Source organism: Pipra filicauda, unplaced genomic scaffold, assembly GCF_003945595.2.
Source record: "Pipra filicauda isolate LSUMZ 115617 unplaced genomic scaffold, ASM394559v2 scaffold226_size1812527_pilon, whole genome shotgun sequence".
In the NCBI taxonomy this organism is placed as follows: Eukaryota; Metazoa; Chordata; class Aves; order Passeriformes; family Pipridae; genus Pipra; species Pipra filicauda.
Window position 1 is genome coordinate 135,997 of NW_024104339.1, and position 13,236 is coordinate 149,232.

The 13,236-nt window shown below is 67.7% G+C and overlaps 1 protein-coding gene across 3 annotated transcripts; it reads right to left on the reverse strand.

Moving 5' to 3' along the window:
* Positions 1-78: 78 nt before the first annotated feature.
* On the reverse strand, positions 79-11,991 carry LLGL1 (LLGL scribble cell polarity complex component 1). 3 transcript variants are annotated; one of them, XM_027743110.2, is made up of 23 exons: positions 11,876-11,991; positions 9,167-9,264; positions 7,041-7,122; positions 6,846-6,961; positions 6,289-6,447; positions 6,046-6,208; positions 5,822-5,957; positions 5,682-5,736; positions 5,444-5,601; positions 5,147-5,364; positions 4,980-5,047; positions 4,537-4,690; positions 4,043-4,147; positions 3,542-3,834; positions 3,309-3,462; positions 3,071-3,224; positions 2,689-2,972; positions 2,181-2,451; positions 1,981-2,095; positions 1,782-1,876; positions 1,548-1,671; positions 1,386-1,465; positions 79-1,189 (listed from the first exon to the last, which is right to left on the reverse strand). In XM_027743110.2, exons 1-22 carry the CDS (start codon positions 11,954-11,956, stop codon positions 1,387-1,389), a joined length of 3,162 nt encoding a protein of 1,053 aa, XP_027598911.2. In that variant the 5' UTR covers positions 11,957-11,991; the 3' UTR covers positions 79-1,189; position 1,386. The 3 variants fall into 3 exon arrangements, with proteins under 3 accessions (XP_027598911.2, XP_027598910.2, XP_027598909.2); XM_027743109.2 differs by having other exon boundaries at positions 1,782-1,870; positions 6,831-6,961; XM_027743108.2 differs by having other exon boundaries at positions 6,831-6,961.
* Between the last annotated feature and the right edge of the window lie 1,245 nt (positions 11,992-13,236).

Below are 13,236 nucleotides of genomic sequence, written 5' to 3' on the forward strand. Positions count from 1 at the left end.
TTAAATGCTTTATTTTCAATATTAAAAACCAGTATTTTTAATAACTAAACAATGCTAAATTCATCTTACCAAAAAAAAAAAAAAAAAAAATCAAAAAAAACAAAAACCAAGGATGAGGTGTGGGGGGGGTTCTACCAGGGACGCTACAGCCCCGGCCTCGGCCGGCAGCGACAGAGCCCGACCCCCTCAGCCACACATGTACCGCAAGAGAGCCCGTGGGGGGGCCACGACGGCCCTGGATCCCCAAAAAGAGAGGGGCAGGGACCAGGCTGAGCCCCATGGGGACAGCTACCATGGGCCAGGGGACAGAGCCGGCATCGCCACAGCCCCCTGGGAGGGCAAGGCTGGGCTCAGAGCCCAGGGGGGATTTGGCACAGTGAGACCCCCAGGGTGGGGCAGCCCAACCTGGGGCAGGAGGGAGCTGGGGCAGCCCCATCTGCCCCCCCTGCCCAGCACCAACACGGACCAGGACCAGGAGCTGGTGTGTATTCCCACAGCATGATCCCATCCCAAACCCACCCGTGGCAGGAATTAGTGTCAGAAAGGAGCAGCAGGCACGGAGCCCAACCTGGAGAATAGCCCTTGGAGAAGCCACTAAGAGAAAAAGGCCACCTGTGACCCCCCACTGTGCCCCTCCCCGGGCTGCTCAAGGCCTCCAGTGCCTGCTTGGGAGCCAGGGGGTCCCCGCTGGGCTCCCCTGGGAAGAGGACAGTCCCTGTATGGCAGCCGGAGCTGGCAGGGGACGGGGCTGTAAACTGCAGGGAGCCGGGCATGTAAACACAGACCAGGGTATAGGGGGGGCCGTGCCCAGGGGCTCCCGGCCCCCCACCTCCCCGAGGGACCAAAACCGGCGGACAAGGGGGATCCCACGAGCCCCAGCCCTCCCCACGGAGCTGGGGAAGCAGCAGCATCCCCCAGGAAGGGGGCTCTGGAGCATGGGACAATGACACTTGACCGTGTATAAAAAAGAAAAATATCTTCCCCGGGAAGAGTTTGTGCCCCACAGGCCCAGCTCAGGGGTCCAGGGCCGGCGGCCAGGCAGGGAGGTGTGGGGGGAAGGTGCCGGAGCCGGGGCGGTGTTAGAGAAGAGGCGAGTCTACGTTACATGGGGAGGGGGCGCGGGGGGTCCAGTCGAGTCGCGCATCCCGGGAATCCGAGCACTGAGATGGGTCAGGGAGGCCGGCAATGCCTGTGGGGGACACAGCCCCTGAGAAGGGGACCAGGGTGGCCTGGGACACACATCCCCCCTGCTCCCCTTCCTCCACAAGCCCCAGGGACCACAGCACATTCCCATTCCTCCCATGAGGAATTTGGATGCCAGGGCGTGGCACTGGGTTCCCAGGTCCAAACTCCACTCCCACCCCAGGGACCAGCCCCTCACAGACCTCACTTGATGAGGATCCCCGTGGGCCGGGCCTCGTCCTCGCTGGCGTTCCTCAGGTTCCGCTCTGCTTCCTCTGAGGACCTGGGGCAGAGCAGGGTCAGGGGCGGTTGAGGGCACCCTCACAGCCCTTTGGCACCAGTCACCTCATTCCCACCCCACTCACGCCAGGAAATCCTTCACTTCCTCCACGGTGGTGTCCCCGGTGGTGTCCAGCGGGTTCTCCAGGCTGCTGTTGGGGGAGTCAATGGGGCCAGGCGAGAAGGCAGCCAAGTGCTCCTCAGGGGACCCTGGAGAGCGATGGGGACGGGAGGGATTGGAGGCGGCCAGGCCATGGAGCCGGCCCCAGAGCAGAGCCCACGGGACATGGTGTCCGTGCCGGGACAGGGGGATCACTCACGGTCGCTGTCGGAGGGGGAGTGCCGGCCCTCGGGGCTGCGCGGGACGTGGGTGCCATTCGCCTGTGGCAGCTTCGGTGTCGCCATCAAGCTGTTGCTGGAAGGAACGGGACAAGTTACATCCAGAGCCGGTGCCAATGGGGTGGGTGTACAGGGCTGCTGCCACAGCAAAGCCCCCCACGCCCCCAGGGCACGTCCCACCTGAGGCAGGAGGTGTCCTGGAGCCGGGCGACCTCCAGCCGGCAGAGTGGCTCCGTCACGTTCCTGGCGCTCAGCGAGAAGCGCTCGAACTCGGACGGCGAAATTAGGTAGAAACCTAGAGAGGAGACAAAAGGGAGCCTCAGGGGGCTGCAGCAAAGGACAGTGCCCCATCAACATGGGATGTCACCTGGTGCCCTCACCTTGGCCATGCTTGGTGAAGACACAGGAGGCAATGCCGCTGATGTCCTCCTTGCGGATGCAGCCGTAGTGGACCTGGGGCCGCAGGCTGGGCACGGTGAAGATGTGGATGTCCCCCAGGTTGGTGAGACAGGCCAGGCAGTTCTCCAGCCGCTCCTCAGAGCCGGCGCTGGCGCTGGCCAGGCTCACCAAGGCCACCTTCCGCACCCGGCAGCCCTCGTGTGCCGTCAGCTTGAACTTGGTCTTGGCACTCACTTTGGGGAGCGTGAAGACCTGGGAGGGGGAGAGGAGCCAGGTGTCAGAGGGGAACAGGAACCTGGGGGGTTTTGGTGGCTACCTTTGCCCTTAGCAAAGGGCAGCACCTTCCCCTTGGATCCACCACTCTAGGGAGAGGCATAGGAGGGCTCCCAGACTTGGCTGGTCACCTCCAGCCCTGTTCCTGCACAATGGGGATGCAGGACATGTTGTGTCCCATCCCTTCCACAGCAGGACAATGAATCCCACGCTCACCTTGAACTGCTCCTCTGAAGAGATGAGCATGGAGTGGCTGCCCTGCATGTCGGGGGCCTTGGCGAGGTCCCGAGACACCTCGTAGGGCTCGGGCAGGGGGTTCCCCCGCCCATCCAGCACTGCAATGGCCACCACTGGCGCCCGGTGCATCAGCTGGATCTCCTTCCCCAGCACCGCCTCCACCGCCCGCTCCGAGAACTTCTCCTGCGACGGCACCTCCAGGGCGTAGGCGAACACCGACCCCGAGTTGGTCCCTGCCCACATCGTGGGGCCGTGGTGGGCGGCTGCAGGGGAGCGAGCAGTGTCAGAGCCCCCTCCCCATGGCATGGCACCAGCCAGACCCAGCTCAGGGGCTTTTCCCGGCGAGGGAGGGGGGTCTCACCGTCGCGAAGGAAGGTGTCGGCAAAGTAGAGGCACCGCACGACCCCCGAGAGCGAGTCATCGGCCGAGCGGGGCTCGATCCGCCGCTGCACCGGCGTCATCTCCACCTCGGGGGGCCCCGCCTGCTCCGCCAGCTGCGCGTTGGCCTCCTGCACCTGGGGAGGGGGACACGGGGTCAGTCCCTGCCTGGTGGGGACAGGGACTCGTCCCTGACAGGGGAGCCCCCGCTCCCTGCCCACCTTGCTGGAGGGGCTGCTGGCGTTGAGCCTCTTCTTGCCAGACACGCGGCTCTTGCGGATGCGGCGGAAGGACTGGCGCAGGGACTTCTTGAGGGACTTCACGCGGGACAGGGGCCCCTCCATGGCCAGTGAGTCGTTGGGGTGCAGGGTACACCTGTGGGCACCGATGCTGCTCAGCACCCAGACCCCGACACGTCGCTCTGGGGTATCCCCAGCACCGAGAGCCCCCATACCTGGCCAGCACGGGGTTGCGCCGGTAATAGTCGAAGAGCCCAAAGCCATGGCTGGTGCCGAAGGCCACGAGGTTCCACTCGGAGTGGAGGGTGACAGCGGTGACGGCGGCAGGGGGGACGCACTGCACCAGCACGCTGGGCTGGAAGCCGGGGGCGAAGTGCAGGGGGCCATTCCGGGGGGCCAGCCGGTCGTGGCCCTTCCAGGTGAAACCCTCGCGGTCCTGCAGCAGGTCCACTGTGGCCACGCTGACCGCGTGCTCCGACTTCTCGTCACTCAGTTCCATCACCAGCACCTGCAGGGACAAGCATGGATGGCAGGACACACGCTGGACCCTCCAGACAGTCCCCTTGCAGCATGCCAGGGGCTAAACCTCATGGGTAGGAGCCTTTCGGGGACAGCCATGGGGGTCTGTGGGGTCTGCAGCCCCCGCCATGCTGTGGGTCCCCAAGTGGGGAGCTGAGAGGTTCCCGGCAGCCCCGGCTCTGCTCTCCCTGCCCTACCTGCCCTGCTGTGCCTGCCACCACCATCTTGGCCGTGTACTTGCAGAGCGCGATCTTCTGCACGCCCAGGCGTGGGTCGTCGCTGTAGGGATCAAAGCAGCCCACCTGTGTGTGGGGGGGACAGGTGAAGGGGGGCTGGGACCCTTCACACAGCTGTGGGGTGGGCCCCCCGCTGCACCCCCACATCCTCCCAGCAGCTGTGGCACATGGCATCACACCCAGGGAAGGTCTGTCCCCACGCACCCCCCGACTCTCCCCCTCCACCAGGGCAGACCCGCGGGACGGGGCACACGGAACAAACGCCCCTTGTGTCCCCACGGTGCGTCACACGGCAGCTGTGCCCTGAGCCGGGGGACATGTCCCCGGGGCGCAGCCGGGACGGCTCCGGCAGGTGCACCCCCCGTGCCCGCCTCTGGGCTTGCCCCCCTCTGTGCGGGCAGAGCCAGGGGGGTGCTGGGGTCCATGGCAGTGCCCCCCTGCCCTGGGCACCTCACCTTGCGGAACGGCGGCCACTCCTCCTCGCCCGCCTGGTTGAGGCTGTCGTTGTGCTCACAGTCTGTCTGGAAGATGCTGGCAGTGCCCAGTTTGTAGAGGGGCTTCAGGGAGACCCCTGAGGCGTCCCAGAACCGCACCGTGCCGTCCTCGTGCCTGCGCGGGGGGGCCCTGTCAGCACGGGGCCCCGACATCTGCCCGGCTAACAAGAGCTGCCTGTGTGCTGGCAGCCACCGTGCCAGAGGGGGGGACAAGGGGGGACAGCGCAGAGGGTGACACACTCATGCCCAGCAATCAAGCTGAACGAGGAAGGGCAGCCCACCCAGCAAGAGTGGCTGGGCCTCACCACCACCCCATCCCAATCCCCCACCGCAGGAAGGGTGAGGATGTGTGTCCCCGAAGGTTTGGGTTTCCCAGGCCCCCCTCCCACTGCCAGGCCACTCACCCAGTGAGGAGAAGCCCCCTCTGTGTGGGCTCCTGGGCCAGGTTCTTCCCCCCATCAATGGGCCAAGCCTGGAGGGAGGGATGGAGAGGGGATGGAGGGAGGGAGGGAGGGATGGAGCCCACCTTGGGGGCTCAGGGGTCTCCCTCCCCACCACCCCTGTCACTGACTGCAGAGGATTGCCGAGGGCTCTGCTGCTCGCCAACACTGACGATCCTCTCCCAGAGCTTGAGGGGCACGTTGGAGACGTGGCAGGAGCAGGTGATGGCAGAGGAGTGGAGGGGTGCCAGGTACGGGGCGGGGATGGTGGGCCAGCCTGGCGTCTGGAGGTCGATGGCCACCAGCTCCTCCTCCACCAGCACCACGAGGGCTCGGGGGTTCTCAAAGCCTGGGGAGAGGGGAGATGGCTGCAAGGAGAGACCCCCACACCACCACCGGCTCCCCAGGGTGGCCCCAGCTGCACGTACCTCCCTCGGGCACCTCCGCGCCCTGCACGGTGAAGAAGTCGATGACGCGGGAGGTGAAGTCGAGCGTGGCCAGGCTCTGGCCCTGCAGCACGCTCACACAGTGCCGGTCACCGTAGCTGGCCCGCGGCATCCCCCCGCTAAAGATGATGAAGGGGTTCCTGGGTGGGAAGAAGCAGCTTCCATCAGACCCTGGACCCCCCTCGTGCCCCCTGTGCCCACCTCCAGCCCACCCACGTACCCCGACTCGCAGGTGCGCCAGAGGATTTTGCTGATGGCTTTGCAAGGGAAAGGACCTGAAAGACACCGACCCTGTGGTTGTGGCACCAAGTTGGGGGGATCAGCTCCCAGCCCCAGGGCCCCCAGATCCCCGTCCTATACCGTAGGGGATGGTGGACATGACGGGCTGCTGGGTCCTCTGGCCGGTGCCGCTCACCGCCCACACCATGTACCCGCCGTCACTGTGGGAGCTGACGATGCTCTTCCCGCTCTGCTCCCAGGCCAGGCTCTCCAGCTGCTGTGGGGGTACATGGGGGGTTCAGCACCAGGATGGGGACACACACACAAGGCCACAGCCCTGCCAGCCCCCCGTCAGCCCCTGGTACCTGGTTCCCCAGGAAGAGGTGCTGGACAACACGCGTGCTCTGCTCCCAGAGGACCACCAGCCCCCGGCTGTACCCGATGAGGAGCCGGCTGCCGTCACGTGGGTGCTCCTGGATGGATTCCACCGGCCCCAGCGCCTTCCCGCAGCGGTAGTCATCGGGGACACTGAGGGGGGACACACACACGGGGGCTCAGGGGGGACTAGGGGTGGTGGGGAGGGGACACGGGGCCTGCAGGGCTCTCACCTCTGCAGGATCTCATCCGGGAAGAGGGTCTTGTCCTCCAGCAGCGTCAGGGTGGGCAGGGTGAGGAAGTACACGGCACCGCCCTCGGTGCCCAGGCAGACCAACGTGCCAGCAGACATCGGCAGGACCACTGTCACCCGCGTGATGCCGGGGGAGCAGCTGGAGGGGGGGGTTGGAGGCTGTGTGAGCACCGTGCAGAGAGACCCCGAACCTTCCCTGCCCCATCCGTGCATCCCCATTCCCCTTGGGCCCAGGAGAAGGGGGACAGGGACAGCCTCAGTGCTAGCAGCAATTAGAGCCATTAATCAGCCCAGGGCCCTACCAGCACCTATAAAAAGCCCAGGGCTTTGCTGCATTCCCCCAGCACCCCTGTCGGGATCGGAGGAGGATCTTGGTGGAGAAAACACCACCACTGAGGGGACCTTGGCCACCGTCCCGCCGGAGCAGGGCGGCTGCTCCCACGCGCCGTTCCCAGCCGGCAGCGGTATCGCTTTGGCCGCAGCCCCGCGGGGGAGCGGCCGGGACCCCCCCCAGGCAAGTACTTAGTGCTGCCGGACCCTGGGCGTCCCGGGAGGCCGAAGCTGCGCGTCTCTTCCAGGTGGGAGCAGCCCTCCTTCTGGCAGACCTCCCAGAGGTGCACCGTGTTGTCATCCAGCAGAGAGAGGAGCCAGCCCTGAGGATGGGGGGATAATAGTGGGGTGTGTGGGGGTCCCGAGGGGCTGCTGCCAGGCCCCCTCAGGACACCCACATACCTGGCCAGGCAGGAAGTGCAGCTGGGTGACAGTGGCCGTTTCCTTGTGCAATCCCGTCAGCTCCACGCCCGGCGCGCCATATCTGGGGGGGCCGTCAAAGAAACAACAAGGGTAGAGCCCCCCCCACCCCCAGTGAACCCCAGGACCCCCCCCCCAATTCTTCTAGTTCACAGTTCTGCCAGCAGGTGCCAGTTTAGCCTCCTGTCCCAGGGAGAGCCAGGGTAGAGCATCCCTGGTTGTGCCACATATCAGAACCGGCCTTGGCACCATGTCCCCAGCTGGGATCCACCAAGAACCTCTGTCTGGGACATACCAGGCCAGGCCAGGATCCACCAAGCACTTCCAACTCCAACCGGGACATCCCAGGTCAGGCTGCGGCTGACACAGGGCCGGGGTGGGTGTGTGAGAGGCGCCGGGAGCCCCGGCACGCACCGGCAGCGGGGTGGGGTTCGGCATGCGCCGGCACAGCCTCACTCACCCAACTGGTCCCGGCTCCTTCAGCGACGCCGCTCGGCAGGAACCGGGGCAGGACCCGCACAGTGGCTCCAGCACTGCACGGAGCACCCCAGCCTGGCATCCCCGACACCCCCCAGACCCAGCCAGCTGCTCCCCCCAGCACGGTGTCACCGGTGCATGGTACAGCCACGCCTGGGCACGCCATGTGCCAGGGGTCCTCGCCCCCAGCTGCCTCCTGGTGCCCTCAGCAAAGGGAACTAGTCCGTCGGCTCTGCCCAGCCGGACAGGCAGGAGCTGTCTGGCAGTGCCGGGCACAGCCGAGCCAGCAGAGCCAGACAGGAGCCACGGAGTTTTGGGGAGAGCAGACAACAGGGTGTGCAAGGTGGAGCATGCAGGGGGCTCTGACTGCTAGGCAGAGGGGGGGTGCCACCCATCCTCGCTCATTCTGGGGTCTTTCCCCACCAAAACTGGTGCCGCCAGCTGAGAACCCTTGGGACAAGTAGCTCAGGAACACTAGTGTATGGGACAGGGGTCCAAGCCCAGCGACCCCCAGCTGCCCCAGGAGACCCCCCAGGCGATGGCATCCCCTCGATGCTGGACTGCCCCTACAGCCAGATCCACCCAGCCCAGCTGGGGAGCACCCATGGGTGCCCCCACTAACCAGTAACGCCAGTCAGGCCAGCTCTGGCTGCTGCCTCACCTGGCCCGGCTTCCCCAGCACCGCCAACCTCCAGAAGCATCTTTTTGGCAGCAGCTGGAACGGGGCTGGGTGGGCGCGGGGTGCAGGACCACACTGGTGGTACCACTCCAAAACCACCCCCGCAGAGGATGCTCGGGGCACCGCAGCCCCCGCAAGGGCATCCCCACGAGGCTGGGGGGCTCAGCCGGGACCAGCAGCCCCGGGCGGGCGGGCGAGCGGGGCGGCCGGCGACGTCGCGGCCGGGCTGGCACCCGGGCGGCCCCGGCAGAACAAAACACGCCATCTTTGTGCTCGGGAGGCCGCGAGCCGCCGGCCTGGGGGAGGGGGAGCAGCGCGGCCCCCCCGCACCCCGACCCCGCTGCGGGCGCAGCCGCCCCCGCGCCCCCACCCCACATTCCTGCGGCGCGGGGCCCCCCGAGCATGGGCCGCATCCAGCCCTGGCCGCCCGCCAGCAGCCCTCTGAAGTCTCCCTGCACGCTGCCGGCAACAAAAGCCCGGCCGGCGTCCCCTGCTTCGGCCCCCCACCCGGGACCGGGCTCAGCGCCCACCGCAGCCCCTCACCCCGGCGCCGGGCCGGCCAGAGTCCCGCTGCCCACCCCCTGCCCCCCTCGGGCTGCGTGAACAAGGTCAGGATGCACAGGAGCCCCCGGGATGTGGGGGTGACACTAGGAAGGACCCCCACTTGGGATGCCACCCAGGACGGCCAAGCCTCTTTGCCCCCCCGCACCCCACGATGTTTTGGGTGAGGTGGGGGTTTCCTCCAGCTTCCCCTTCCCCGCCCGGCCCAGCTGCAGCACAGCTGGACGGATGGATGGACGGATGGACGCCAGCGGAGCAGGGGCTGCCGGATGGGCCAGAAGCAGCACAGCCACGTCTCCAAGCATTCCCCAGGATGGAGAGAGCCAGAGGAGTCCAGGAGGGCTTGGGGGGGGCGGTCCTTACCTCCTGCTCATGGGGGGGAAAAGGATACAGCTTGACGGCTCCTGCCTTGGTGCCGATGGCCATCACGCGCAGCACGGGGTCGTAGGCCAGGGCGCTGGGCTGGCTGGGGAAGCCATGCTCCACCGTCTGCCACGGGGACAGGCAGGTCAGAGCGGGACTCCCCACCACTGACTGCCCCCCAGACATCTCCCACGGCCCCCTCTAACCCCCACAGCCCTGATCCTGCACCAGCCTGAGCATCACCCCTACAATGGGGGATCACAAGGATGCTGTCTGGTCCCCCACTGCCACCAAGGGGGGCCCTGGGGAGCGGGGACATCGTTTCTCACCCCATTTCTACTCAGCAACCCAAGAGCCACACTGAGGACCGGAGTAGGTCTGAGCTTGCACAAACCACTGCACCACCCACCGGCCCTTTGGGATGCGACCCCCTGCTCTAAACCCCCTGCCCGAGGCAGGGACACCCCAGGAGGGGTGAGCGGGACCCCCGCCGCGGCATCACCGGGGGTCCCCGATGCCGGGCGGCAGAACCAGGCGAGCGGGACCCGCCAGCACCCGGGACGTCCCCGCTGGAGCCGCGTGCCGCCCGCGGGCACCTTCCCAAGGAAGTCCCGGCCGGCGATGGCGTGCCTGGACTCGCCGGCCGGGGAGGGGCTGCCACCTGGCAGCGGGGGGACGCGGGGGGCACCCACCGCCCCGGCCCCGAGGGGACCGCAGCGCTCCCGGGAGCAGCTCGGCTGAGCAGCCACGGCGCGATCAGACGATACGGAGCCCGCCGGAGCCAGACTGGCCGGATCCTGACCTGCTCCCTTTGTCTGGGGCATCCCGAGAGGCGCAGCGGGGCGGCTTTTCACACCCGCCGGCGGCAGCCACGATCACCCAGCTCCTGCTCCCCTCCCAAGGGACACCTTCAGAAGCGTGACAACGTCCCCAGCCCATCCAAGGCGCCCCAGCCTATCCAAGTGGGTCCCAGCCCATCCAAGGGGTGAGGTAGTGGATGCTTGTGGGTGCTGATCCCTGTGGCAGCCCCACACAGGGTCACCCCGATTCCCCCCAGAATGCACGCTGGGCTGGAGGAAGGAGCTGGGACAGCAGCAGCGCAGGGACACCACAGTGATGCTTTAGGCCAGGGTCCAACACGATGACAGCGGCAAAGACTCCCCAAAAAGCGCTGTCCCGGCTGCTCCCCAGCACTCCCAGCCCCGGACGGGGGCCCGGCTCAGCCCCCCGCCCACAGCCCTCCCTCCCGCCCGCAGCGGGGCCGCATCCGGCAGGCTGTGCCGGCCGGCCAAGGCGCGCTCCCGGCCAAATTACAGCAAATCCCAGGCAGATCTGGAGCTCGGGAGGAAAAACAACCGTTAATGGGAGGCAGGTGGGCAGCCGGCGGCCTCAGCACTGGGACGGTCGGAGCGGGGCTCCCCCCGGCCCTCCCCAGGACATCCCACCGGCACAGACCCCACAAGATGCCCCCTCGGGCAGGATCCAGCCATGGGAATGCACGCCCCAAAAACGGGGGGCTCCAGCTGGGCTGAGCCTTGCACCCCGGCGAGACCCCCTCCAGGGGGATCAGGGCTGTGCTGGGCAGGGGCTGCTGGCTCCGAACTTATCCCACAGCACACCCCGACACCTCCCAGCTCGGCACCACCGTGGGACAACCCCGGGGTCCCTCTGGTGCACGGCGGGGAGTTGGGCAAGTACCCAACGGCAGTGCTAGGATGTGCCAGAGGATGGACAGACACGGTTTGGGCTCATCCAGGGGCCACTACCGGTGGTCTCCTATCCCCCGGGGCCAGCGCAGGAGGGTGGTCCCAACGCCGCGGGGCTCCTGGGATGGGGTGCAGGGAGTCCCAGGCGGGCACCCGCCGGCACAGCCCGATGCCCTGAGGGAAAGGTCCCCCACCCCAGGGTTCGCAGGGTCCCTCCAGCGTAGTTTGATGAGCATGGGGGCATCCCCCATCCGAATGAGGGAACCGAGTGGGAAACGTCCCCAGTGCCCAAACTCTGCGAGTCCGATGACCCCCAAACCCCACAGACACAATTTGGGGTGCAAGGGGATCAAGCCCCGGGGGTCATCGCCACAGCTCTTCCTGCCGACACAGGGGTTCCGGCACCACCAATATCTCACTCCTGCGGGAATTGGGGCGAGGGCCTGAGCCTCGCACGGGGGGTGCAGCCAGGGATGCTCCAGGGCCAGACAGGGTGGGGGACCACGGGACACCCCGAAACGCCGGCGAGCGAGGCCTGGGGGAAGCCCCGGGACAGGGCGAGTGCGGGAACAGGGACGCTCCGGGAAGGGGCTGGGAGAAGGGATGTTGCGCCAGTGCGGGGGTCGCATCCTGCCCCCGTGAACTCCGCGGGAGGAGCGCAGCCCCCCGGGGCGCATCCCGCACCCGGGGCCTCCCGGTAGCCACCCCCGGGGGTGCATCCTCCCGCACCCCTGCTCCCGGGGGTCCCCCGCCCCGGCAGCCCCGTCCCCCCGAGAGTGCCCCCTCCCCGGGGGTGCCGGGGGGTCCCGATGCGCGGCTTCCCGGGAATTCACGGTGCTCCCGGGGGAGGCGGTGCCCGGCACGCCGCTCGCCTCCCCGCGGGCAGCATCCCGCGCCGTGGGGTCCCGCAGCCCCGCGCCCCCGGGGACGGGGTTGCCCGCACACCGCACACCGCACCCCGCCCGGTGCCTCCCGGTGGTCGCCGCCCCACCGGGACCCTCCGTCGCGCCCCGCGCTCGCCCTGGACGCACCTTGCTGAAGGCGAAGAGGTCGTGGCGGAGGCGGTCGCGGTGCGGGTCGGCACCCTGCCGCCGGAACCGAAACTTCATCATGGTGGGGCCGGCGGCGGCAGCAGCGGCGGCGGCAGCAGCGGCGGCGGCGGCGCGGTACCGGGCGGGGCAGGCGCGGCCGGCGATGGCGGGGCCGGTCCCGGGAGGCGGTGTCGGTGTCGGGGCCGGGCGGGGCGGGGCCGGCAGGGGGCGCGGGGCCGGTGCGGGATCCCCGGTGCCGGTGCGGGGTCCCGGTGCGCGCGCCCGCCGAGCCCGGGCAGGCACCGCCGCGGCGGGGGCGGGGCGGGAGGGGGAGCATTGACGGACAGCTACGCCCGCCAATCCCCGCGCGGCAACGCGCGCCGCGCGCCGCGCCCCCACCCACCCTCCACCGCGCATGCGCCACCGTGGGGCACGATGGGGGTTGTAGTCCTCGCCATCACCCCCCCGCTCCGCTCCCTCTCTGCGCTTTATTTATTTATATATTTATTTGTTTTAGCTTTTTCTTTCGTCTTTTTCTCTCCGCATGGGGCAGCGAGGGCACCGCGAGCCCGGTCACCGTGTTCACTAAGCCCCCACGAACTCGGGGTGTCGTGGGTTTAGGTTCTCACCGTGTGCCCCACAGCCATGGGGTGCATCAACATGGCGGCGCTCCGGCCACAGGGCCTGGAGCATCCCGCCGGCTCCCAAAATTAATGTTCGAGCCTCATTCCTGGCTGGCGACTCATTATTCCCACCGTGGCACCGGGAATGCTGTTCCCCACTCCCCCCACGGCACCGTCCCGAGGTGGGAGGGGGAGCGATCTGCCCTGCGCCCGGTTTTGGGGTGACTCACCCCGGGCAGGGCACGGCTTCCCCTCCCTGCTGACTAACCCCGGCCCGGGGAGATGCGGCTCTGGGGCGACGCGGGGTTTGGGGGCGGAAAACAGCCTGGAGGGGGAGCGGGGAGCGACGGGCTCGCGGAGGGATGGAGGGTCTGAGCCACAGGCACAGCCCCGGGCAGTGAGGGTGGAGAGGAGGGAGCCAGATGTGGGTCATGGCTGGGGAGGAGGGAGAGGAGGAGGAAGGGAACAGAGGGGAGAGGGAGAGAAGGTGGGAGGAAGAGGGGGAAGAGGAGAGAAAGAGAAGAGAGGAAGAGGAGAGTGAAAGCAAGAGGAGAGGAGAGAGAGGAGGAAAAGGAGGAGAGAAGAGAGGAGGAACAGGAGAGAAGGAAGAGAAGACAAACAGGAGAGGAGGAAGGAGGGAGAATGGAGGCCACACATGAGGCCAGCAGCCCCCTTCCATCCCCTCTCTGGCACCTCACCCCCATCTCACCATCTCCCTCGAGCAGGAGGAAGGCACAA

Coding starts and splice junctions, on each gene's coding strand:
- LLGL1 (XM_027743108.2), bottom strand. CDS start 11,956: ATGATGAAGTTTCGGTTCCGGCGGCAGGGTGCCGACCCGCACCGCGAC. Junction 3,835..4,042: donor TGGCAGGCACAGCAGGGCAG/GTAGGGCAGGGA, acceptor TTGTCCCTGCAG/GTGCTGGTGATGGAACTGAG. Junction 1,466..1,547: donor GAAGTGAAGGATTTCCTGGC/GTGAGTGGGGTG, acceptor GCTCTGCCCCAG/GTCCTCAGAGGAAGCAGAGC.